Source organism: Atractosteus spatula, chromosome 6 (genome assembly GCF_055471065.1).
Source record: "Atractosteus spatula isolate fAtrSpa1 chromosome 6, fAtrSpa1.hap1, whole genome shotgun sequence".
NCBI lineage: Eukaryota > Metazoa > Chordata > Actinopteri > Semionotiformes > Lepisosteidae > Atractosteus > Atractosteus spatula.
This window is the reverse complement of record NC_142711.1, coordinates 25,761,219-25,787,185: the sequence shown is the minus strand read 5'-3', so window position 1 is coordinate 25,787,185 and position 25,967 is coordinate 25,761,219. Positions and strand designations below refer to the sequence as shown.

Here is a 25,967-nt window from a genome sequence, read left to right as displayed (position 1 = left end):
GAGATTTGAAGGGTTTTGATATAGATATAGATATAGACATTTTTGATAAAAATGTACCCATTGTGGTTTGGCTTAGCTTTTGCTACCTACATTTCCACACAAAACAATCTATAGCTGCATGTGACAGTTAGCCTGGTTTATTCAGAACTATAATTCTGTTTCTTGCTCTACTGGAAATAAAGTATTAGGCAGGTTAAAATGGGAAATATATTAGTGTGGAGTGCTGCACCACATTCCATATTAAAATCTTTGGAGTGTGAACAACAACAACAAAAATCTATCAGTGTTTCCAAGTGACTGAAACAATTAACTTATGACACAACAGAAATGCCCTTTTTTGAGATTTTTTGGATTATGCTTTAAACAAAAACTGCATCTTTGAGGGTATGCCAAAACCATTTTACAGAATATTTTACTCAGTTCATAGAACTAAATAAAAAAGATCTATCAACCTTGATAAGCCTGGATCAATACACAAACAAGATAACTCATGCATCACAGTGGTGAGCAGAGTTTGCATGTAAATGCATTGATTTAAGCCTTTATTTAGCCAAATAAGTCAATTAACATCAGGTTTTTGTTAAAAGTACAGGCTAAAAGAGGGGTAGCTTATGTGCTCTATGATTTTAGGGCATAAAAATGGAATCCACAAAATAAATACGAATCATCCACCAACCTGCACTAACAAAAGCAGTGTTTATCTTCTTCATATTTTCCACTTCTGCTGCGACACACCTTTTTAAACCTCTTTTGTGACATTTAAACAAACAAGGAAGCTTCCTTTCAAAATGAAGTGTTATTTATTAAGCATGTGGTGGTATCAGTTGATAATATCACATTATTAGTTGTGAAATAAAAAACAGAAAAAAACTTTAAATGTACAGTTTTCTTCTATAGTTCAGCAAATCTGAAATCCTTAGACTACAATCGGAATGATTTTTGCAACCCAGAACATTTAGTGTACAGCTGTTTACCACTTGGCAGTCATGGTAGTCTTTCATGTTTTATTCTTACAACATATCCATGCAAGTAAAAGCCTTAGATAGACAATCAGTCAGATAGAAAATGTTATGAATATTTTGTATAGCTGCTTTGTATCTTTCATGAACTATAAAGTAATTAATTGAAATCAGTCCATTTTGGTGAATTGTACCATAATAGAAGACATTAATAAAGAAAGATTACGAATGTAGTTCAGGTGGGTAGCTACGTAGCATGCAGCATGCGTAGGCTGCAAAGGAACAAGTAATAGGTTTATTCCATGCTGAAAAAAAGAGAAGAAAGAGAACACAACGTTTCGGCCGTGGAGCCTTCTTCAGGTGTGAGAGAGACAAGGCAGTAGGCAAAGGTAATGTCATTACCTTTACCTACTGAAACTCATTAGGTCACACTACCTACTAAACTCATTACCTTTGCCTACTGCCTTGTCTCTCTCAAACCTGAAGAAGGCTCCACGGCCAAAACGTTGTGTTCTCTTTCTTCTCTTTTTTTCAGCATGGAATAAACCTATTACTTGAAAGATTACAAATGACAAAGGTATCTTCTTCCAAAACCTAGCCTCCAATTCTTAGCACTTGTTTATGATACGAAAGTCTGTTCTCATTTCTGAGATTAGTTGTCTTTCATTCCAATTAATGTCATTGGGTCTTCCTTTTCATTTATATTTTGAAGTAGCAGTCTTGATTGTGTCTGCTCATTCTAAATTCCTCTAAGTATTTATAATTCCAAATAAATTCTGTTACTCTGTTTACATATGACATACTGTACAATTACTGTCTTAACAGTGGGATTGGACTAAAACGCCAAATATTTTGCAGTCTCTGTCTTATACATTAGAACATACTTTAACTAAAGCAGTTACTCCCACGTGAGGTGCATTTTATGAAGATGTTGATTCTTCATTCAAAATGGGAATCAATTAATAACCAACCACGGGTTACCACATGGTTGTAAATAAATATAATTCCAGTCTCTGTTTAAATAAAACAATGTCCCTCTTGACAATCTGACATGTGACAAACTGTAAATGTCATATGTACAGGAAAAAAGGTTAAATTTAGTAAAATTTACTGGCTTCTTAATGGTATATAAAAATGCAATGGATTGAATTAAAAGGCCCAACTAAATTGCCAGTGTGTGGCGAAGAAAGTACATGTCTAGATGATATACAGTAGAAGAGAGTAGCTTTAAGAACTAAACTGAGGAAAGGCAGTTGGGTGTGGTTATGTAGTGGTAGAGTCATTTTGTCCTTATCTACAGTATAGAAGAGTTTGGTCTGCTTGCTTTTTATTTCGAAAATGCTTACTTTAGTCATCCAAGTGGATGCTGCACATTGGTGGTGGTGGAGGGGAGTGGAGCCCCATTACCTGTAAAGCACTTTGAGTGGAGTGTCCAGAAAAGCACTATACAAGTGTGAGCAATTATTATTATTATTAAATTATGACTGAAAGTCTATTTCACTGTTATAATACAAACCAATATGGTTCAAAAAGGTAACAGGATTCTTGTATTTGTGCGGGCCTTGTAATTGGTATTGACTGGAAAGGGGATTTTTAATGGACTTTTAACAGATGGAAAGAACTACTTGAAAAAAAAACTGTTGGCTTAGTGAGCGATAATATATACTGCAGATATTATTAGGGATTTTCTCTGCTAGCTAATTGCTTCATACAAATTATACAATACAAACGTAAACACATTCTGTTGTGTATGGGTCTGTGATTATGCATGTACAGATTCAATTCAATTTAAGATAGTTAAATGATAACAGCTGGAATATTTATCAAAGTAAGAAATAAATTAAAATATATTAATTTAACTTACATGTTGTTTTCATTACACTTTGCTGTCTAATAAAACATAAGCTGTCTGTGTAGACAAAGGCAGGCTTTGCACGCACTCCAACCAATCCTGCGTTACCTGCCATTGCTGTGTGAATGTGAGACAACATGCACAAAACAAACAATAGTGTACAAGTCAAAAATGTACTGTATGTGTCAGGCAAAAGCCTCTTAGAAGAAATGCAGCAATTCTTAAAGTGCCCATGGAAAAAACACGTGCTTTGGAGGATTGTGACAATTCAGTAGAAAAGGATGTGGTATTTCCCAACAGGAAATTTCGCACCAGGCATTGATTGAGCACTCAGATGTCAAAAATGTTCACCTTTGTACTAGAATACGAACATCAGCATGTTCACCCAGAGATCATATGTTGTGCTGTTCTTTAGTTTTATCCTTGTGGAATACAGATGGAAATACGCCAGAAAACAAGAGAGCAGCAGATCTTGTGTTACATTTAATACAATACAATATATTCTTAGTACTCAGCAGGTGCAGGAAGCTTACATGAAAAGCACCTAGTGACTTGCATTTTTACCCATTTCTATAGCTGGGCATATTACTGGAGCCATTTTGAGTGAAGTACTGTACAATACTCAAAAGTACAACAGGTATCCTACACCTGGGATTTGGACTCACAATGTTCCAGTTTCAAGTCTAGAGCCATAACCATTTAAAATCCACTCAGATGAGCATAACTAGAATTTTAGTATATGAGATTACATCTTTTTGAGTTGGAAAGAAATGTTTTACTTCTTTAGGTTAAGGTTTTGCTCATTAATCATCTTTGTATAGTCTTCTAGTACAGACATACTGTATCCAGAGGGCTTTCCTGAAAAATTAATCCATTACAGTCACAAGGCACTTATGTAAGGGATTGCTTTTTAAAATTAATAAAATATGGGGAAATTGCTTTAAAGTGGTAATGCATAGCTTTACACCATAACTATATATAGGAATACACTACATCCTACCATATATACAGTATCATTGTAACTGATGATACTGAATTTTAATTCTTTTTAACAGTGGAATCACATTTGCAGCAAAGATTTCTTTAGGGTGATGTACATACTGTACAGTAAAGATTCCTTCACAGTGCCACTACCATTGAAAACAAAAGATCATTGTCTTGATTGATCAAAACAAACATTCAGATCTGAACATCTGTGTCACTTGTGAATTCTGTTCTATTCTTTGTTGTTTGCACATAGGATAGACCCAAGTTTCATCACATGTTAGTGTTAAAAATTCATTACCCTCAATTTGCAATGTGTTGGACAAATCTGTGCACAACCTCAATCTGTTTGCTTTTTTTGGCCTTTGGATATGGTGGGACCCATCTGCTGTGGTTCCTTCTTTGTACAGTTCACTGAGAGAATTTGGTTAATTATTTTCAGGATTTAAATGTCCAGTATAAATCTCACTCAATGCAGTATACAGTACATTCAACATAAATAAACTCATAGAAATCAGTCAGTGTTAAAGTATCTCACAGAAACTTTAATATTTTGTGTTTTATATACAGTATATATACAGTATACACAGTTATATACAGTAAGTACATGTTAATTGCAGGGGTTTGGAACAAGCTACCCAGCAATGTTACAGCAATCTATACCCTAACTTAATTCACCACAGGGGTCATACAATTAGAAGAGAACCACAAAGATTTGTATTATAAGCAGTGCTCTTCCAGATTCACATCAGTTAATTTTGCTAATTGATGTATTAAGCCAACTGGATAACTTTCTAGCCTTTGAACCAAAACGTTCTGTGTTAAAAGCATGGTCTCTTTAAACTCTTTTCACCAATTCTCTATTGACTTGCTACCTATCTTAATCAAACCACTTCTGTACTGACTTACAGTACTGTCTTATTATTCCATCCTATTTCTTTAAAGTTCAGTCTTATTCATTCATATTCTCCTTTTCCAAAATTCTGAAGAATTTTTGGACTTGACCTGTACAGTTTCAAAATATACTTCAAAATACACCATATTATATTCATATAATATGAATGTTCCATAATGTTTCTATCACATCTACTTTCTTCACTTGACTTTTTGAACAGATGAAATCAATCCAGGCATTTCCTCTGGTGAGGGCTCTTACAAACTGACTAAGAAAGCTTTTGTTAACTATGATTGTCATTTCAATGTACAGTAAGTTGCTGATCCTGATGTTTTTTTCCAATCTACTGTATGTGAGTGTAGTGTGCTCTCACGAGGCACCAGTTCTGTAGGGGTTTGGGCATTTACTGGGACAATTATTAATTATGGCAGTAAATCACAAAATTGATTCTTTTAATGGTGTTAGAATCCAACCATGCGATATAACTCAAACAACGCACACACACAGGTACTAATACATGAGGATACATTTATTAATACATAAAATATGCATGTAAACCTAACAGATCTTATCGTGAGGGTTATCAGAATACAAAAGATATATTCATTCAGTTACGAAGAGTTACACATATCAAGAGGACATACGTTCAGTATATCATTCATTTAGACCGTTTCGTAATTGAACTTGGTTACAACCTCTACATTAGATACTCAAAACAAGTACATAACTCTTAAGAATTAAATTGATCTCAACTGGTTGGGATAACAATTGAATTCTCAAGCAGTAATGCAGTGAAGTTGAATACTCATCCAATCTCTGGGGATTCAGATCTCCTGCAGGCACAAAGAAGCAGTTGCAGGCTTGTTGCTGTCCAATCCGCGCTCTCTGGCTCCGTGCCATGCTGTGCTGTGCGGCTTGCGACGGTGCGCTGCTGATGCTCTCTGAAGACCGGCTAGTTAGTGTTGGCTTTAACTAGCGAAGTTTGTGCACAGGAGAATAGTGACTGTGGGTCCCAGCGGGTCAGGAAGAGGACCGGTTCGTTCCTGATGAAGCGCTACTTCTGAATAGTGATTCAGTTGTCCACAGTTCCGACCTGTTCACGAGGCTTGCTGCTGATGCTAACCTCGGGTGGATCCTCTGGTTACTCTCTGGCAACCTCCGCTCTAGACTCTTAGAAGAGAGGAAAGTTCTGGCACTCGGACACACTGGCCGTTCCGTGGTTGTCCGGGCTGAGTCTCAGGATGGTCAGGAGAATGTCCTGCCCTTGGGAGCCTTTCTGCTCCTGGGCCGTCCTGCCCTGGAATTGTCTCGCACCCCTGGAATTCTCCTTTTGGAATTCTCCTTTAGAATAGTCTCCTCAGGCTCTCTGTGTTGCCTGTTTTTACCTGGAGGAACTTCAGCTCGTTCATTGGCTGAAAGTTTCATGGGCATCAGAGACCCACGTGGGTTTCTCGGCCCTACCAGTCCCTGATTGGTTGATCAAGGTGAGATATGAGTCACTTACTCCTGACACTTAGGAATGCAGTCCAGATGTCCATCTGGCACTCCCTAGACAGATAGGCGCCAATGGATGACCATTGATCATGATAGCCAGGCTTAGCTATGTGCATCCCCATTTGGGAGCTGTCCCTTATCAAAAGAAAACATCTTTAAATCAGCCTGCATGAATAGCTTCTCTGTGGCTGAACCACGGAGATGAAGAGAGAGATGGGGCCTCATTTAGGAAAGCACAGCAACACTTAATTCTGTCTTATTAATAAGCCTCGCCACTACATGAGGACATTCCCTATAACTAATTCTTACTTTACATATCCACACACTACATTCCTGACATCATTATGTAAGAGTTTGCAATAATGTCTGAATTTGGTGGTTGTAGCATTCACGTCATACTGCTTCTTTTAATGTTTTTTAGTGTGACTGAAAGATTCTGAGGACCCTTATTCTTCAAAAGAGCTGCACCTCTTTTCCATCTTTTTTCTGTCTGTGCTAAAAACTACATATTTATTAATGTATTTTTTGCCACCAACATCTCTGTTAACCTTGTTTAGTTAGTCCAATTGCATCACAATTTCCCCTAATACAGTAGAATCAATTTCTTACATTTACTGTACTTCATAATACACCTGTCTTTGGGATGTACTGTAAGTACTTAATTATCTGGTCTTTTGCTGTTTTGTTTTTTTCTCTGCATGCTCTTTGTTTCCACCAATTCTTTCTGTGTACCTCCCTTCCAATTTAGTTTTTTAGATTCCTCTGCTTTCCGTTTTAGTTTTAATGTTTTCTGATTTATCCTAGTTACTTGCTCTAAGTCTTCTGGTTCCCATCTTGTTGAAATGTAGACCATTTGTAAAGATACATTTTTTGCTGTATAAATGTTTCCAGTACTGAACAAAGCTGAAGCATTCTGCAGAACTCAATATTCTGAGCCATGTGTGTAGAAAAGTGCTGTTTATATCAATGCTGTTTGTCCTGACATGACAACAATTGGAACTTCATCAGTATTTGTTAAGAACTTAGAACTTGTCCACTCCTTGGAGAGTGTTAACCAGCTCATTTCCAGCAAGACAGCACAATGTTGTTGATTCAGGGTCTTTGATAAGTACTGTACCTCACATACAGTATTTTCTTTTGCTCTTTGTGCTACTAGCAGTGGTTGATATTGTTATGGAAGGTGTCTGAACTTCAGTACCTATAAATTTACTGTCCTGGGGACTGCTGTCTTGATTGTCTAAGTCTGTTTCAAGGTTCTGGAGTGGAGCGCATCAGGATTATGGAGTGGAGCATAAGTTTGATGATGTGATGCTACACGTATGTGGAGATGGTAGGATAGGCTGCTCTGTTTTATTTCCCTTTGAGGAGAATAGACTTCTCATCCTTCTGCCTCTATTGGTTGTTCTTTAGACAATTTGGGGAGCCTACCTCTATGTGGGATTTAATAGGTCGTACTTGTCATGTCATGTCTCAGTGAGACATCTGTTGTGCAGCAAAAGCACACACTCGATGCCCTTGTTGCATTTTGTGAATAAAGGTGTTCTTAAAAATTGACTTAAAGAACTGTTAAAAAAGGTACATTTTAACAACTGCATTTTGATAGATAAAAAGGACAATAGAACAATAGTAAGATTGATTAGAAATCACTTCAGTATCTTTTTATTCATATAATATACTAATCTATACCTATCTGTACTATACTGATGTGAGTGTATCACTAAACAAAGTCACCAGAACTATAAGTATTAACATAATTTGATTAACTAAAATGGCAGTAAAAAAATAATGAGCAAAACACGATTTAACCTATTTACTCTTACTAACATTACATGAGAACTGCTAGTTAGGCCTATCTCGTGAAAACTTTGATTTTATTATATGATTTTAAAATGCATAATACATCATTGAAGTTACTAGTATTTACATACAATAGACAAGAAAGGAAACTACGTGGAAATCTGATATGAAGATAATGACATTAAAATTACATTACCTGCCATGCCCTCTATGGAATATTATTATCGGAAGCAGAAAGAGAGGGAAAACAGTCCCCCAGCACTCTAGAGATGTAGAAAGAAGCAATCTCCATAGGCAACAGCCTCCTGGATACTGTTGCTATAGAAACTTTAAGTACTTTTATCCTCACAGTGACCTTGTGTTTCTATTAGCTTACTGCATAATATTAACTCGTAGTCTTCTTATCTTTCCCTATACTGCCCTAGGGATGAGGTCAAAGGCTGTACACTGGACTATATTTATAAAAGGTAGCAAAATATGCCATGTTCAAAAGATTGTTGAGCAATAGTATTTTCTATATAGTACAATATATTTACTTTTACTTAGAAGTTAAAAACGGAAATCATGTACCTGTATAGCATGAGCAACCAAAATAGTTTCATCACCAGTTCATTCACGTTAATGTTCATAAGTAAAAAACAGAAGATAACAATTGGTTAAGTGTATTATCTATAAATTTGTTGCCTATTTAATGGCATTAGACTTAAATGCAGTTGTATGATGTTCACTGTACTGTGATCAGGTAATGCATCTCTACACTTATTTTTTTATTGTATACAATTTGTGTCCCTCATCTCTTTGCTCCACCCACACTTATTGGACTGTTTTAACTTTGTCCCTGTGCTGTGTTTAAGAGTGCTCTCAGATCTCAGTGCCTAGCTTGATCCTCTGTTCACCTGGTGAACTTGGGTAGCAGATGAACTGAGGCTCCTGAGCACAGGACAGCTGAGTTCACACACCTGGCCTCCATTTCAGGCTTTCCCAGTAGTCTTTGTTCTAGATGGAACAGGTGAATCAACCCCAGCAAGTCTTTCTAGTTTAATCCTTGGGGTACAGATGCCAGTTTTAAAGTCACTGCAGATCTTCAGACTAGATCAGAAACTACTTGGCTTAGGCTTCAATCACTGATGGGTCATCAACGACATATTAATGTTGCTGTTCTTTTAGAGACCAACTTGAAGTCAGTTTTTGAATTACTGATCTAATTCTTTCTCCATGGGACCCATTAAAGTCTCTTTCTTCACTTCATCTTGATGTCAACCGATGTTTTGTTTCATGTAATTTATTAGCTTTGAATTGCTGAACTGTTTTTGAAGAAGAACCAAAGACTTCATTTTAGTGGTGCTCAAGTTGTCACAGGGACACAACAAGTCTCATCAGAACTAATTTTAAATGATCATATCATTATAGAATTTTTAGCCACTAGAAGCATAGTGGTGTTTCTTAAAATGAAACCAATGTCACATGTCAACAGGAAGTTATTGGTACACTTAATATTACTGTCCCCCTGGAGTATAGTAGTGCAGTCTTCTTACATACTGTACATTTTCAAAAGAGCAGTTAGTCGGAAGTGGGAAGAGGGAATCTGCATTAGCTTACATTCAGGAACACCTAACTATCTTCTAAAACCCACTCTTCCTGCATTCACAACATCCCAGTAGGCTCAACGGGACAACAGGATTCAGTTGTGACTAAAATAGCATCCATCAGAATGCTGTTTCTTGGCCATATGGTCCACTATGGGCACAGCTGCTGTGGTGATGAGAGAAATACCAGTCCTTCTGACAGCTTCTTTGCAAAACCCCCCACCAACCCAACCACATCCGCCAGCACACACATGGGCACGCAACAGATCCAAACATAAGACCTTTCATTCAGGGCCCATTTACATCAGCCCCTGATTTTATATAGCATTAAACTCGGTTTTTCTTTATTGAAGTTTAAAATTGCAGTTGCAATGATAACATAAGAATTTCATATGCCTCATAGAAAAACCCAGTCCCTGAAAGGCTTAACTACTCTGGCATGTTAACACCTTTTAAGTGGTGCTCACTTATATTGCATTTCCCTCTCATGAAACAGTTGTTCCCAACATTAACTAATTGGTTCAGCTAAGGCTTTGTCTGTATAAAGGAATTGCTCAAATTTACATGAAAGGATACAGTTTTCAATCTCAAAAATGAAGTACAGGAGGGAATATAACACACATGGTCATAAAATGAAAAAAAAATACACTTAAAAACAAAATAAAGCCTTTGATTATTGTTCTAAAAGAAAATATTATATTAAATATTAAATTAAATATTATATTATATACTCTTATTTTCCTACAATCATGTTTTCAAATACAGATACTGTATATGTAGACAAGACATCAAACACAGAAAAGACACAAACACTGTGGAATGTAGTTTGTGTTTGCGCATTATATAGGATCACAAATTTGGAAGTGTGAAAACTAGACAGATTCATGACGTTTGGAGGTGTGCAACTTTGATAAAACAGGCTCTTTATTGCAAAGTTTGCATTTTTGGTGTTAAACTGTTAATGAAAAAAATAGTAAGAGCACTTTCATTTTCAAACTTTTATAAAATACTGCTAAATGAGAAGCAGAGAGTTCAAGCAGAGTCATAGTAGCTTCATGAACGAGCATTTGGCAGCTAAGCGGCTTTCAGAATTTCCCTCAAAACACAGCAATTGCTTTATTCGAATGTATTTCCTTCCCTATTTTATTGCTTCTAAGCAGTCACTTCTTGTTAATTTGATGGGTGGAAGCCAAATGTGGTTCATTCAAATAAATAGGAAGCCAAAAGACTTAAATACATTAATGTCATGCAGAGGGTTAACATAGACTTTTTGTGCAATTTTCACATGTAGAGAGGTACTGTAGGAGAGAGATAATTAGTATTACATAATGCTGAACCTAAACAAATTGAATCAGGGAGGAAATCTGCTTTAAAATGGGATCAAGTGCACTTTATTTCTCATTAATTGCTTAATGATTCAGCACTTCATATGTTCAGTCACTGGGGGTTGTGAGACTTTTTTCACATACTGTAGCTTTCCTTTTTAAGGTAATTCTTATTTTTGTTCTATATGGAGCCCCCTAACAGTGCTTATATGATTTTTTGTTGACCATTTAGTGTTCTGGGAAAAAAAGATAAAATGAAAAAGAAAAGAGGCTTTGAATTGTATAAATAAAATACATTATCCATTTTTTCTGTATGAGAATTTCTGCTGTTCTCTAACTTAACTCAGAATACCATCCAAGTACTCTTCAACTAGCTGAACACACTATCAGTTAAGCCACTTGTTTATAATTATGCATTGGTTTTCCCATGTTTTTTTACCTACTGTAAATATCCTAAAGATTGATGATCTGAAGGAACAGAATATGTTTTTAGTCAAGTTGAATCAGCAACACTTCTTTGAAAAAAGATAATATGGATAATATGATATGGCCAGCAGCCAGCGGCCATATCACCTTGCAACTCACAACTGGCAACCCACTGAAGCTAAGCAGGTGCGAGCCTGGTCAGTACCTGGATAGGAGACCTCCTGGGGAAAACTAAGGTTACTGCTGGAAGAGGTGTTAGTGGGGCCAGCAGGGGATGCTCACCCTGCGGTCTATGTGGGTCCTAATGCCCCAGTATAGCGACGGGGACACTATACTGTAAAAAGGCGCCGTCCTTCGGATGAGATGTAAAACCGAGGTCCTGACACTCTGTGGTCATTAAAAATCCCAGGGCGTTTCTTGAAAAGGGGTATAAACCCGGTGTCCTGGCCAAATTTCCCATTGGCCCTTACCAATCATGGCCTCCTAATAATCCCCAACTATGAATTGGCTTCATTACTCTGTTCTCCTCCCCACTGATAGCTGATGTGTGGTGAGCGTTCTGGCACAGTATGGCTGCCGTCACATCATCCAGGTGGGGCTGCACACTGGTGGTGGAAGGGAGTCCCCATTACCTGTAAAGGACTTTGAGTGGAGTGTCCAGAAAAGTGCTATATAAGTGTAAGCTATTATTATTTTTATAATACATTTAAAGGAAATACAGGAGATTTAGCTGATATTTTTATGGTTTGTTTTGTTTTGTATAAGATATGAGACATTAGTGTGAGTAATTATTTAATGTGTAAAATTAGTCCAGTAGTTCACACTGCTGGAACAGATTGGTGATACCAACTAGCTCAACCATCTGAGAGATTGTAGATGTTCTCAAAATTCTGTGTAAACATGTCCAATTATACCAAGCCACTTTTAAATGATACTGTTACATTGATGCCTGCCTGTTTGTTATTAGCTTTGAGGAATGCTGTAACCTTTGATATAATGATGTTGTGTAAATAAAGTGTCGGGGCCATTTTAGAAGTGGAGACACCATGCTGCAGGAATATTTTAAATGAAACTTTGATGTCCATCTGCTTCAATGTAATCCCTTTGGCTCCAGTACATTTTGTGAGGGTTGATGAGATTTTAAGTTCACTGATTAAAATTTATGTGATACAAGGAATTGAAGCAGACGCCAGGCAATCCCCCAAATCAATGAAAAGCAAATGATCACTGTGAAGGCCTGGATTAAAGTTTCTTTAGGACTGTAAGCCTTACTGAGACTACTGCATGGCAGCTCTGTGCTAACATTTTCCTTAATACTGTACATACAGTAAGTCTATATAACTTCATTTTTGCAATCAGGCTAAAAGGAGTTACACTCTTTTTTTAAATTCCAAAATTGTAGTTAATAGTCACATGAAGGATCTGTTTCTGTGCACTTGGGAAGGGCTTATAAGTGTAAAAATACCACACACATGTGTGCTTATTTCTGGGTATCTGTGACAGCATAAAACATTTGGTTTTCAATACTTTCAGTGATATGAAAGCCCATTCAGCAAAATAATTGCCTTTTATTCTAATCCCATGTGGAGTCACCCATCAATCATTATTTGTGGATAATAGTCAGAAATGTTCTGTAATACCCCTTCCAAAAATTACAAATACAGTCACTTTTTAAACTCTGCAAGCTGTTGGACACTTTATCTAACAAGCTCATCAGAAGATTGTGTAGCTTTTGCACGTTATCAATCAGATGCAAGGCCTCTACCATTTTTGCTTAAAAGTTCTAACAGCTGTTAATCACACTACTGTAGTCGAGAAGGAAAAAAGTCAGAAAAGGATGGAAAGGTAACAAAATTCTCTTTGAAGCACAGGAGAGTCTCCAGGACAAAAAAAGGTATACCATTAAAGTATGTATTTAATTTTTGCAGTTGCAGTTTCTGTAGCAAAATAAAAAAAACTACGGTACTCAATATTTGAAAATGTAGACTTGCATTATTACACTGAGAACCTAAAAAAATACATTTCCTTTTTGCTGTAGAAATCTGCATAAGATTGTATTAATAAACTGGATAAAGTTTTTGATTGTATTGTGGATCATATGAGAAAAACACATGGTAGAAAGCATTAAATTTGTCAGTTTTATATAACTTAATGGCAAACCGATCAATAAAAATCTTCAGTGATTCTGTGCTATCTCTTCAGCAATTGAAAATGTTTAATTTGTAGGTAATAAATTAAAATGATATATTATAAATTAAATCTGTATAGTACTAAGTATATTTACAAACCAAGTAATTGAGTAATAATCCAAACCTGTTTTTTAAAAATCAATGGCACCACAAAATGTGAACATTAGGGAATTGTCTTTACTGGGGACTTTGAGACTCCCCATTAGCCATGATCACTGACACACTGAGCCACCAAGTTTCTGAAAGAGTTCCTCAATATAGAGTTTCACTACTAACAAGAAGAGTTTGTGGTTACTGTAGATTTTGTGATGGAATTAACAATATAGTTAATATTCAAAAATGCTTTCAGTCTAAGCTCAGTGAGTGACCAAGCTAGCCAGGAAGGAACTGGTATGATGTGAATTGATTAAAAGCTTTCTGTAGTCAAAAGAGTAATGTTACTTGCCACGACAGAAAGCTTGTAGACCTTTAAGATGTTTGATAATGATCTCTGCAGCGCCAGTCAAACCGTCAGTGAGGTAGTCCTGTCCATTAGCACCTCCTCCAGTGACACAAATAGGTGTTGGATGATAGAGGAAGTATCAGCACTGCACCATCACACTTGCTTCAACTCATCTGACTAGCGGTGGTAACAGCCAGGCCCTGCCTGTCTGTTGCAAACACTCACGTAGTCATACAGCAGGAGTGCAATGTTTTCCCAGTGTCATGTGCTGACAGCCTGGCATGGCATTCCTAGTGCCCTTTCTGGATCCTTTGGTGTTAGGCTTGGCATCAGGACACTGTCTTATAGTCTGAAATGTAAAAATGGCATGTCCCTTCATGAATCTTATGTACTTCTTTTTACAACAAAAATACCTTTTGGTTTCAATGACATTTGACCAGTATATTTTGAATTGACATCACTTTCTGTGTTTTTATTTTTACTTGTATTTTTGAATCAGTCCTCCCAGTTCTTTTATATTATACAGTACGTGCTGTATTTTGTATGTGGGAATTTAAATAAAACAGAACGATGTTCAACTTAAGAAGTGAGGGTTCTAAACTTTATTTACCCATGCATATCTGGAGATTTGTATTTGTCATCTTCTAAAGCAGTTTTGCTCCTGAAGGATTGGTGTGTCTGCAGTTTGTATAGGTTTCTTCAAAGCAGCTGCACCTAAGAAGCTGGGAGAAGCTGTTAAATTGGTCCCATGAGGCCAATCTACAAGCTGATTGAGCTTTTAAAAAACTGGGTTTGGATTGAAAACCTGCAGACACACTGGCCTTTAAGAACTAGGATTGCCCACACATGTTCTAATGGAAGTTGGAGAAGACTGACAGTTGGAGACTAACAGGGGTTGTACTTTTCCATTTTAACATATTATCACCACAGTGGTTAATAACCCTGTTAGCTACAATACTGTACATCTTGGCTTGGAGGAACCACTGTGTCATCTGGGCTACCCTCTTGAAAAGTTCTTAATCAAAGCCAAATTGATTTTAATTTTTCTCTTTTCCGTACTGTATGCTGTAGGTGAGTACAGTTTATAAATGTAACTCTCAACTCTTAAAACGTTATATGACAATTAGAAATAATCATGTGCCTATGTTTGAGTTTCAGAACTCCCCTCATCTACTGTAGGTGTGTTATTTGAAATTTTAACCAATTGGACTAATTCTCAAATTGCACATGGTAGGTGTTCCGGGAAACAGTAGTGTTTGGATCGAGAATTGCTTAATAAATAAACAAAGTGTAAAAAGAAGTGACAGTGGTCTAATTGCAGTGATGGAAGTAGTGGAGTACTGTACTCTCTAGCAAAAGTAAAAAAAAACACTCTGGGAGTGTTTGATATAAAAGACAAAGACTTTTTCGTCAAAAATAAGGGATACATTCTAAAGCGTAATGTAAAGAGAAACTACATAATATTGCTAATGCTGGAGTCATTAGAGGGATTATACTTTTATTACAATATTTTTTAAACCAAGGACTGACTGCAGAAAAAAAGTCTAAATGAGCAAGAAATATGTTGGCTTTTCAATTTTCAATACTTCTTTTAGATCCCCCTTGTAGTCCTCTCTGTTCAATACTAAAAGGTTCAGTCAGTAGGACATTCTTTTAAGTACCAGAATGCATATGGGTGCCCTTCTCTGGACTGATACCAGAGGAGCAAAGTGGTAATGAAAAAAGGTACTTACTAGTTCATCATGTAATTATACTTGATTTACTGTAAGTACAGTATAAATCAAGTTTGATTATATATCCTAACAGTTTTTATATCCTTTTCAACAGTTTTATATATCCTAACTTTTTTCTTGTTTCCCCACATTGTCTTCAAAATGTAAAGTATTTGTAAAAATAAACAGCTGTCATTATCATAAGTAGCCTCTTCACATCATCTGCCTGATGTTTCCACAGTCTTGAATTTCATCTACTTTAAAATTTTGTTCCTTGCTTTTACAGTGTTTGCTAATTCTCCTCTTTTCGTATTTTGGTATCTGGTAACTTTAGTAATGTCCTAACAATAACAGAACCGTGACTGTTGTAAAAAATAAAAGCTTGTTACTTTTAGAAAAAAAGTGCCATTTAGATATTGTTACTGATTCCCTTTGCAGCTTTTTGAATTAGAAAAAGGTCCAATTAGGTTGTGAAACTAAACATGTTTGCAAAAGGAAGCAGTTCATAACATGTAAGTAAGCAGCATCTTATTCTAATAAAGAGATATTCACCACTAAGACAACAGAAAGTCATTTTTTGTGTCATGACCAGGCATTAGTCTGAAACTCATACACTCTTGACCAGCTGTAGACCTCCCAGTAATCAGTCTGACAATAAATCATTTTAGAAGTACTTACCACTTCCCTAATAACCCATGTCATATCTGTCAATGTGGATTAAAGTTTAATCACCTAGTGGAAATATGGATATTTAGCTTAATCACCTCCTCAAAAGTGAGATAACAAGCACAAGTGCGAGACATTATTATGGTAATGAGTGAGTGTGTGCATTGTGTGCTAGTTTGTAGTCTGGGGTGGGGGGGCTGTTATTCTTTAGGAAAAACAAAGCTTAACAATCCAACAATCCTCTGGGTCAAAGATACTTTACTTAGTCCAAGAATTAATAGAATTAATTACATAGCTTCCATTATTTTTTAACTTGTTTGTTTTCTAGGAGATGTCCTGATGGAGCTGTTTGTCTAAAGATAGGAAAAAACCCAGACTACGGCTACACCAGCTTTGACACTTTTGGCTGGGCGTTTCTTGCTTTGTTTCGTCTCATGACCCAAGATTACTGGGAAAATCTCTATCACCAGGTAAACTGATTCCCTTTGTGTTACAGCTTAGGTCATAATCAGTACAATAATTGGGGTGGGAAGTGGCTTACAGTGTTGGGGTCCTGGATTCAGTTCTGGACCTGGGGTGCGTGGAATTCTTACAGTACGTGTACTGTATGTTCTCCCTGTGTTCACATGGGTTTCCTCCGAGTGTTCAGGTTTCCTTCCACAGTCCAAAGACATACTGGTGGGTTAACTGACTTGGCCTTGGTGTAAGTGTGTGTGTGTGTGTCTGTGTGTGCCCTGAGATGGACTGGTGTCTTGTCCAGGGCATATCCTACCTTGCTCCTCTTGCTTGCCAGGAGAGGCTCCAGCTCTCTCGCAAACCTGAATTGGATAAAGTGGTTAGAAAATGGATTTATGGATATTTAATAATATTATCAGTAATACATAATTAAGATTTTACAATTTCATTGTGTCATTATTCCTTAAACCAAATTAATATCCATTGCACACATAAATCGTATTTAGTGATCATATCAATTCAAATTGAAATGCTGTTCGTATTTCAATTGCAATGGAGTTCAGATTAGTGTCTTGTGAAAATACAAATTAATTTTGGGGTTTCTGTAACAAAACTTAAAAACTTGATTTCTGAAATGAACAGAAATCCATGTGAGATACAGTCCAATAATTAATTACATAATAACTGAAATAAACTTGTTTAAATGTCATACTATTATTAATTATAGTGTCTATAGATACATTTCTAAACACTTTTGTTACATATTGTAAGTCTAAATAACTCTTAGCCTTTTCTGCGTATTAAGCTACTAATTAAAATGAGATCAGGTTAGACAAAGAGTATCTGGCATTATGTTCTGATATCAAACTGGGAAAATGTGTCTCCAACAGGAATAAAACACAAAGTTGCTAAAATATGATTGTGTTCAGAACATGCAATATTGATGAGAGCATCATAAGAAAAATGGCAAAAGATAGTTCTCTTATATATTTGTTGAGCTTTATTTTTGAAACCCCCAGCGATGGGTTTTAGTTTGAGGGGTGTTTATAGAGAGAGAAAGGAATGTGAATTTCACACAATTTACTGAGGCACTTTAATCCCTTTCTGATTACGAGCATCAGTAGGCAGCATAAGCAGTAAAATCTGCACCTGTTTCACTCACTGCAATTCCTCCTGACCTTAGACTCTCCGATCTGTGGGCAAGACCTACATGATATTTTTCGTGCTGGTGATCTTCTTGGGCTCGTTCTACCTCATCAACTTGATCCTGGCAGTGGTGGCCATGGCTTACGAGGAGCAGAATCAGGCCACCATTGCCGAAGCTTGGCAAAAAGAAAAGGAATTCCAGGAAGCGATGGAGCAGCTCCGAAAGGAACAGCAGGTCGGCCTGTGACCCACATTCCACTCTAAGCAAATCATCAGAATGTGTCAACAGTTGAATGTTTCTGCAATATTTTTTTTTGGGGGGGGCAGTTTTATTATCACTGCATTAGACTCATCTACAGATGCTTTGGTATATCTGTCATACAATTTATTAGAAGACACATTCTAATATTAATTTGTGACTATCAAAAACCATCTTGGTTGTCTTTCAGTTGTGTATTATATTTTAGACTTAAGAGTTTATCCAGAATAAACTGTTCTCTGTGAAAGCGAATACAAATTTGAATCCAAAATGTCAATGGCAATAGGGATTTGGCTGCCAAGAGTGTCCTTGCTGTCTTGGTGTATGTCTGAGTTGAGGATGCATTGGATTTTGCAGTTGTGCAGCTATTCATACAGTATATGGCAACTCAAGTTATTTCCTTCACCTAAAATTGTTTTAGCATTAATAAACATTTGTGACTTCTATATAATATATACAAATAATATAGTATATTGCCTTTTTGGAATTCATATTAGCGTGCAAATGGTAAGAAATATATTCATTCCCCTGGTTACAGTCTCTTGACTTAACCCAAATTTTACGTAAGTCAGAAGTGGCAATTTGTGTAGATACAGATAGAGAATGACCATTTATGATATTACAGCTATCCTCTCTTGATTACTGCAGATGTTATATGAGTGAGAAAGGAGGGACAGTAGAGCAGAACTGCAGACTCACCAGGGTCTATTATAATTTATTGGTTAACAGGTGTGTGTGCTCATCATTGAGGGGTTAGAGAGCAAGAGAGAGAACACAGTCATGGCTAGCAGTCCCTGAGTTAGAGACACAGGAAGGAAACTTTTCTGTTTATATAGAGGGAGAGTAATGAAAAAAATTAATAAAACCCTTTATTCAAAATAATTAAATCCAAATACACCATAGACTTAAAACAGAATAAAAAGAATAATTTATAAAAATTGTAAATTTCTTTACACTATACAATTCAGTATTTAAACACAAAATAAAATGCACAGTAAATTATAAGAATTATAAGAATGACAGTATCACTTGGTTGCTTCTCTGAATATGGACTACTCCCAATAAACGCAAGACAATATGCATATACTGTAGTACGTTACCATACAAACAGGAAAGCAATACCGAAGTGTAAAATAGAGCTCTGGTGGAGACGCAGTTCGCTCATTCTGCACTATTCATCTGCGGAAGGAACTTGCTGCACTACTTACTCTTTACACATGTAATGTAAACTCTCCTTACCTCAAAAATTTTATTGTGGGGTCCACAGATGGTTTTACATAAAGCTGAATTTAGAAAACCAGGTCTTTTGTAACTTGGGGAGGTGGTGTAATAGTATTTTTGCTTTCACATCTTAAAGATCTAAAACATTGAATGTCAGAACTGTATATTTTTATAATAATATACTTTCGGTAAATATTATATTTAGAATTCCATGTTAATCTAGGTTAATCCATAATATAATGTAACTGGAAGTAAATGAGAAAGACTGCTGATGTTTCAAGAACTGTCAGAGATAATTTATCCATTTGGAAATAATATGACTATAATGTCTTAAAAAAACATTTGTCAAAAAGTGGTACATTAATCTAGTCTATCTTGAAAAATACTTTTCCTGATTAGCTATTGTAGACAAATTCCTTCATGCACTTTACAAGATTTAATATCTAATATAAAAACTGAACATTTTTTTTAATGCAGACTTGTACAATATGATTGTTCTCCTACTTTCAGGCAATTGTGAACAAAGTTCAGGAGACAGACTCAGTCCTGTCACCTGAAATGTCCCCATTTCCTATGAAAGACACTAAGGAAAGACGGAACAGGAAAAAAAAGCATAAGACGTTATCAGAGGGGGCCGAAGATGATGCAGAAGATAAAACAGCAAAGCAGGACACTGAAGATAGGCAGAGGGTAAAATTCACATTACTTGTGAAACAACATGAATGATTGATCTGTATCAATGTAAAAGTCCCAGGGCAAAGGTATATTATAGATCAGAATAAAACCATTTCTGCATTATTTAAGTACAGTGATATAATTACCTGCATGTACAGTAGATGCAATTAAGTTTTCATCTATTTTTTTCTTTTTCTATTTTATGTCTATATTTAACTTTTATTTAATATCAGTTTATTTCTGATTGGTTCTGTGCACTGACATTACTTCTAAGAGAATTTTGATAATTATGGCATGAGAATGCTTATTGTACATGTAAATGTATTTTATGCTTATAAAAATGAAAGGTCTATTGATATAACAAAATAGATTAAAACATTAAACTGGAATAGAAGACACAGCAAATGCATGGAAATCTGTATGGTATACAGCAAGTGCACAATCTTTGGAAAACTAAAAAACTAATGTATTGTATTAGGATTGTGGATGTGATTTTAACAGAACCATCTTTTGAATACTTCTACAAAAATAACATACACTCTAGGTAAATAACAGGTTAATGTGTCAAACAAAATGTATTTTAGTTTTTTTCTGTTGTGGGACAGAACACTGTTTTATGACCTTGAACATCTCCAAATGTGGAAATGCTCATGGACATCTTACTTACAACGGTTGAAGGTATTGTCATATAAGCATGCCTGCCATTGTAAATATCTGTACCTCATTTTAGTAAAGTCATTTTCATATAAAAAAATTAGAAATACACCTGGCGATATGGTCACACTCCTTCGCTACTATTGATATGCTGTATACTATTGCTGATAGCAGTGGTTCCTAGTCATCTAGACTCCCCTTGCTTCTCTGATAATTACAAAGCTGTCCTGTGGGTGTTATATAAGAAATTTTGTCTCAAAATGTGCCCTGGCAATCAACATGTCAGGTTAGTTTTGCTATTTTTAAAACTTGCTCCATTATTGTGTTTTCTTGCTAACAATGGGAGTCGGTTTTTCACTTGTAAGAATTGCAAAAAAAATGAACTGAAACAAATGCTAGATTGAGACTAAGACTGAGTCCTCGGGAATACAACCCCAAGTGAGTGCTTACTAATATCTTCTTTTTTGTATCAGGGTAATGTCTTTCTTGCTCGGACACTCTCCTCTGCCAATCGAAGGGAGAGCCAGTGTAGCATCTTCAACTTTCGTTCCCGAAATAAAGAATCAGAGACAGATTTTGCAGATGATGAATGCAGTGCAAATGGAGACAATGCGAGTCGCACTGGGTCCCTTGTCATACCTTGGTCTAGAAGGCGAACTAGTGCCCACAGCACAAGTAGCCACTGTTCCCAAGGCAACACTCCCATTCTGAATATCAACGGAAAGCTGAATATCACAGTAGATCGGAATGGAGTTTCTTCTTTGGGACCTCCTTCTGCTTTAACATTGCCTGTAGTTATGGTGGATAAAGTAAACACAGAAGACCACGTGAGTACCACATGAATTTCCTTTAAACGTTGTCATGTGAAATTTTGTTTATGTTTTGTAGCACTGTCTGCACTTGTGGTTTTCAATGTGTTGGTAAATCCTGAAAATTCATATTCCTACAATGTGGACATGCTTTAATAGATTATTTTGGTACACATGTTTTTTTTTATAATAACATAGTTATTATATGGCTCTAAGCCTTCTGGATGTTAAACAGTTCACTTGTGTTCCCTTGGGATTGAAGGACTACTTCATTTTATTTGATCTTTTTCTCATTGTTCTCATTACATCCTAATACTGCATTTTTTAAAGTGGTTCTGAGTTCTGCTTTATCCTTAGTTTATGCTTTCTGTTCTGGCTTAATCTTCTAAGAAAGGGAGCTATTTGACTTTTTCAAAGTCAAAAGAAAGAGCATAAAAGACTGAGAGAGGTATACTGTATGAAGAATATTTTTTTCCTGGTACTCTATTACTTCTCTGGTACATTTTCTTGCAGTCAGCTTTAATGAGTGTTTTTTTTCTTTTTTGGGATTTTGAAACAGGTATTATTTGTGACCCTGAGTTATTTGCGAGCTGCGCTCCATCAAGCCATTAATAATTATTGCGAAGGGTGTATATCAGTGTAGTCGGGACATAAAACATTATAATAACATCTCCCTTAGTGCTTGTAGTTAAATAAGACATAACATGATGATGAGTTCCAAGCTTTTCCAAAACAGTTTCCTTGTCTTCAGCACGTGCATCTTCATCACTTTTGTACATTGCAGACTGCCCCTACAAAATTTGTATTTTATTGGTGTTAAGCTCCAAACAATATCTGATACTGTACCTTGTGGCACAGTTGAATGGAAAAGCATCCTTCAGACTAATGCAGTTTAATAAGGTAAAATGGTACAGTGCATATGGAGCTGAACTGTAGAAGTAACACATCAAAATTCTGTTATTGGAAGTTCTTTTTAAAAGACTGGTGCATTATTGCCAAATTTCCTCCCTTGGAAAATCTTATTGGTAAATTAAACAATGTATTGCATTCTGTAGCTCATTTAAATTCATTGAAATGCTTTAAATAATAAACCTTGTCTTTGGGGTATGTTTATTTTGATGCTTCAAGATACAGTGCCCTTCAAAAGTATTAGAATGGTGAAGTCAAAACTGGGGATTAGTTAGTATGGACATAATAATAATAATAATAATAATAATAATAGCTTCTCTTTAATATCAAAATACATGACAGATAAGTACAGTACAGCTCTTAATTACAGTAGGGTACCTGACATCTTTAACATTTGCAAATTTGCTTATTCACAATTCGGGCTGGGTGACGAGGTTTTCTATGGAAGATGAGTAGATCGAGATGAAACCAAGCCAAAAGTTGTAAAGCACAGCTTTTGTTCTTTTGTTGTTTTTCTTGTTGACAAATCTCCATGTCCCCCACCAAAGCACCCACTTCCAAGTATTGGCATCTCAGCGTTGTATTGTTTTATATTGTAATGAACACTCCCCAGTTTGTCAGTGGTGTGGAAAATGCCAAGCTGGAGAAAACTTCATAAGCTGAGTGGCAGATGTATTGCCTTTTTCGTTACAGTATTGTGTGCTAATCACAGAGCAGGGAAATGACTTGAAAATGCAGGCATCTGCTGGATTGATGAGGGATTCATGTTGTTTATTTCTGCTGATTACCATAAGCTTGTGATTACTGTTGTTTGTTTTAGTTGATCAATGTTATTTTATTAACCGTAAAACCCAATGAATTATCATATAAGGGGAGGGTAACTTAATTATTTACCATACTACTGTATATAGTGTAGTACATTATGCAATTGAATAGCGCTGGCCTTGGTATATGTGAATCTGGCTATTACTCTGCACCAATCTGTACTGTATACTATATTTTATTTCTCAATCAATCAAGGTTTATTTATCAATGGACGAACAGTACAGCATGCAGCAGTGTTGTCGGCAATGAAATGCTTTGTCCATGAGCTCGTTAAGAGGGATAGAAGAGTAGAAGGACAGGAATTTCTAGGGATTAGATTAACGAAAAGAAAAAAAAATTTGGATACAATAAATTACACAACTGCAATTTACAATACAATTTACAGATTGTGCGAAAGTAACACAAGGATAGGAGGTATTTAGGTATTCAATTAAACAAATTGAATGCTGAATATCTTTATGTAAAATGAGCAAAAGTAATGCGACAATAAGCTCACAGGAGTCCCTTGGTCAAGTAATTAGACATCCAAGGAACATCCTATGTTCCTGCATCCAAACCTGTCTCACTTTGACTTCAGTATTTGGAGTCTTTAGACAAAAGTTGAAATTACAACTCTGACAAAGAAAAACAGGCATTGTGGAAGTTCAAATAAAAGACAAACTCAATCATAACCATACTACAGAAATTGAACATTGGACATACCAAAATCAACAATCTGTAATATACTAAAGAAGTAAACAGCAGATATAATTACCAATCAGCCGAGCCTGGGACACGCAAGAAAAACACTACAGATGATGACAGAAAATTATCAGAACTGTCAAGGAAAGGGGCAAGGAGAGTGGGGCTGATCAAAATCTGCAAAGGTGTGTACTGCAAGGTGTAAACTCTCATCACCACCAAGAATAAATATGCCACAAAAAAAAGATATTTTACCCAGAAGTACTACAATGAGCCAGGAGAAAGAAGTTTTGGAATACAGTTAAATGAAAGGTTTAAGGTGGGGAGACAAAAGAACTGCAGATGTGCTAAAAAACATCACATGTACAGTATGTCAACCTCTGGAATTGGCTCATTCATCTTTATTGATAATGTAGGTAATGATTGCAGGAACAGAATTAATTCTGGAGTTTACAGAAACATGTTGCCTGCCTACATAGAAGATAAGGCTTACATATTTAATTTAGGCAGAACTTTGTTATGCAGCATAACAATGACCCCAAACATAAGGCTAATGCAATAAAAGTTCACTGGGAAAAAAATAAAATCGTGAAAAATTGTAGGCTGACCAGGTCATTCTCCAGATTTCATGTTAATTGATCATATTAATTTCATGAACACAAATACAAATTCTTTGTCTTTAAAGTAAAAATCACAATGTGTCTCAATACTATAGGAGAACACTGTATATTTATATCATATTTCTTTTAGGAATTCCAATTTTAATATAACTATTAGTACAGACTACTTAAGTCTTTCTTAAAAGTTGTATCACTTGGAAACGGGCCATATTGACCTTAATTCTTAGTACTGCGTTCGTGGTAGTACAGCACAGTATGGTTTGTGATTCACTGGCTAAAGACGATCGATAGTTGGCACTTGTGGTATGTTAGAAGTTGATTGCTTCATTTAATCTTTATCTCTACTATGCATCTTTAAATCCACTTACATGGACTATTATTATGGAATTATATAACTTAAAGGGACATTTTTATAGCTGAAAATGAAAGCAACAAAAGTATAACTTCTCTGAATGTCATGCATAATATTAATTTATAAATATAAATATATTATACCTTGTATACATACAGTAGCTGGTAGTGATAGCTAAAAATATTTTTTAAAAAGTACACAACAATATTCCGCCTTTTTTATAAATGTTTTCTGCATCAAAGACTTTAACTCAGTCATGTAAATGTCTCATAATACTGTAGGTATATATTGTGTAAAATACACTGTATACAGTATAAACAGTACAACATATACTGTACATTATACAGTAGGTATGTGCTGGAAATGTCTGTAAATGTTATGATGATTTTATATGCTTTGGCAGCACATTCATTTTCAAACACAGATAATTGCTCATGTTTGCAGCTGTAGAGTGTAATCAGCACATCAGAGATCTTGTTTAGATTACAAACTTAGTACAAGCTTTTTTATATTTCCAGCTGAGTAATTTTGTTTTTTAAAACATTCCTACTTTCTTTACTAATATTAATTTAATATTTAACAGACAGCATTATTTAAATAAATTTGAAATTTAGCATAAAATTAATAAAAGTCAAAACAGTATACAAATTAAATTCTATAATTGGAAAAAGATTGTTCCTACGGGGCTGAACGTTGACCGAGATTTGAAACCAGGTGTTTCAAACCGCCACTGGTGTTATTAAGCATTCACTGCACCACCTGGCAGTTTTACAAAATATTCCTGCAACAGAATATTTAAAAAAGAAAGCACAGTGCAATGCAGTATGTATACCACATTATGCTGCATTGTTTGTCATGTATTCTGAATGAATGAATGGATCTGTATATCGCTGAATTTTTATCACTTCAGTCTCCCTGTCTTCAGTATATGCATTTTGTAGTGTTTTATGTAAAAAGAAAATTGAAATGCTATTTTTCTACAAATTAGTCTCATGCCTCAGTGATATAGACAATTTGTCTATACTGAATAATT

At 35.7% G+C, this 25,967-nt stretch overlaps 1 protein-coding gene across 1 annotated transcript in view; it reads left to right on the top strand.

Moving 5' to 3' along the window:
• scn5lab (sodium channel, voltage gated, type V-like, alpha b) overlaps positions 1–25,967 on the top strand; it is a 170,741-nt gene that overhangs the window by 37,799 nt on the left and 106,975 nt on the right. The window contains exons 8-11 of the mRNA XM_088918724.1: positions 16,656–16,797; positions 17,967–18,164; positions 19,920–20,099; positions 21,212–21,565. Coding sequence (XP_088774850.1) covers positions 16,656–16,797; positions 17,967–18,164; positions 19,920–20,099; positions 21,212–21,565 — 874 coding nt within the window. The remainder of the gene's footprint in view (positions 1–16,655; positions 16,798–17,966; positions 18,165–19,919; positions 20,100–21,211; positions 21,566–25,967) is intronic.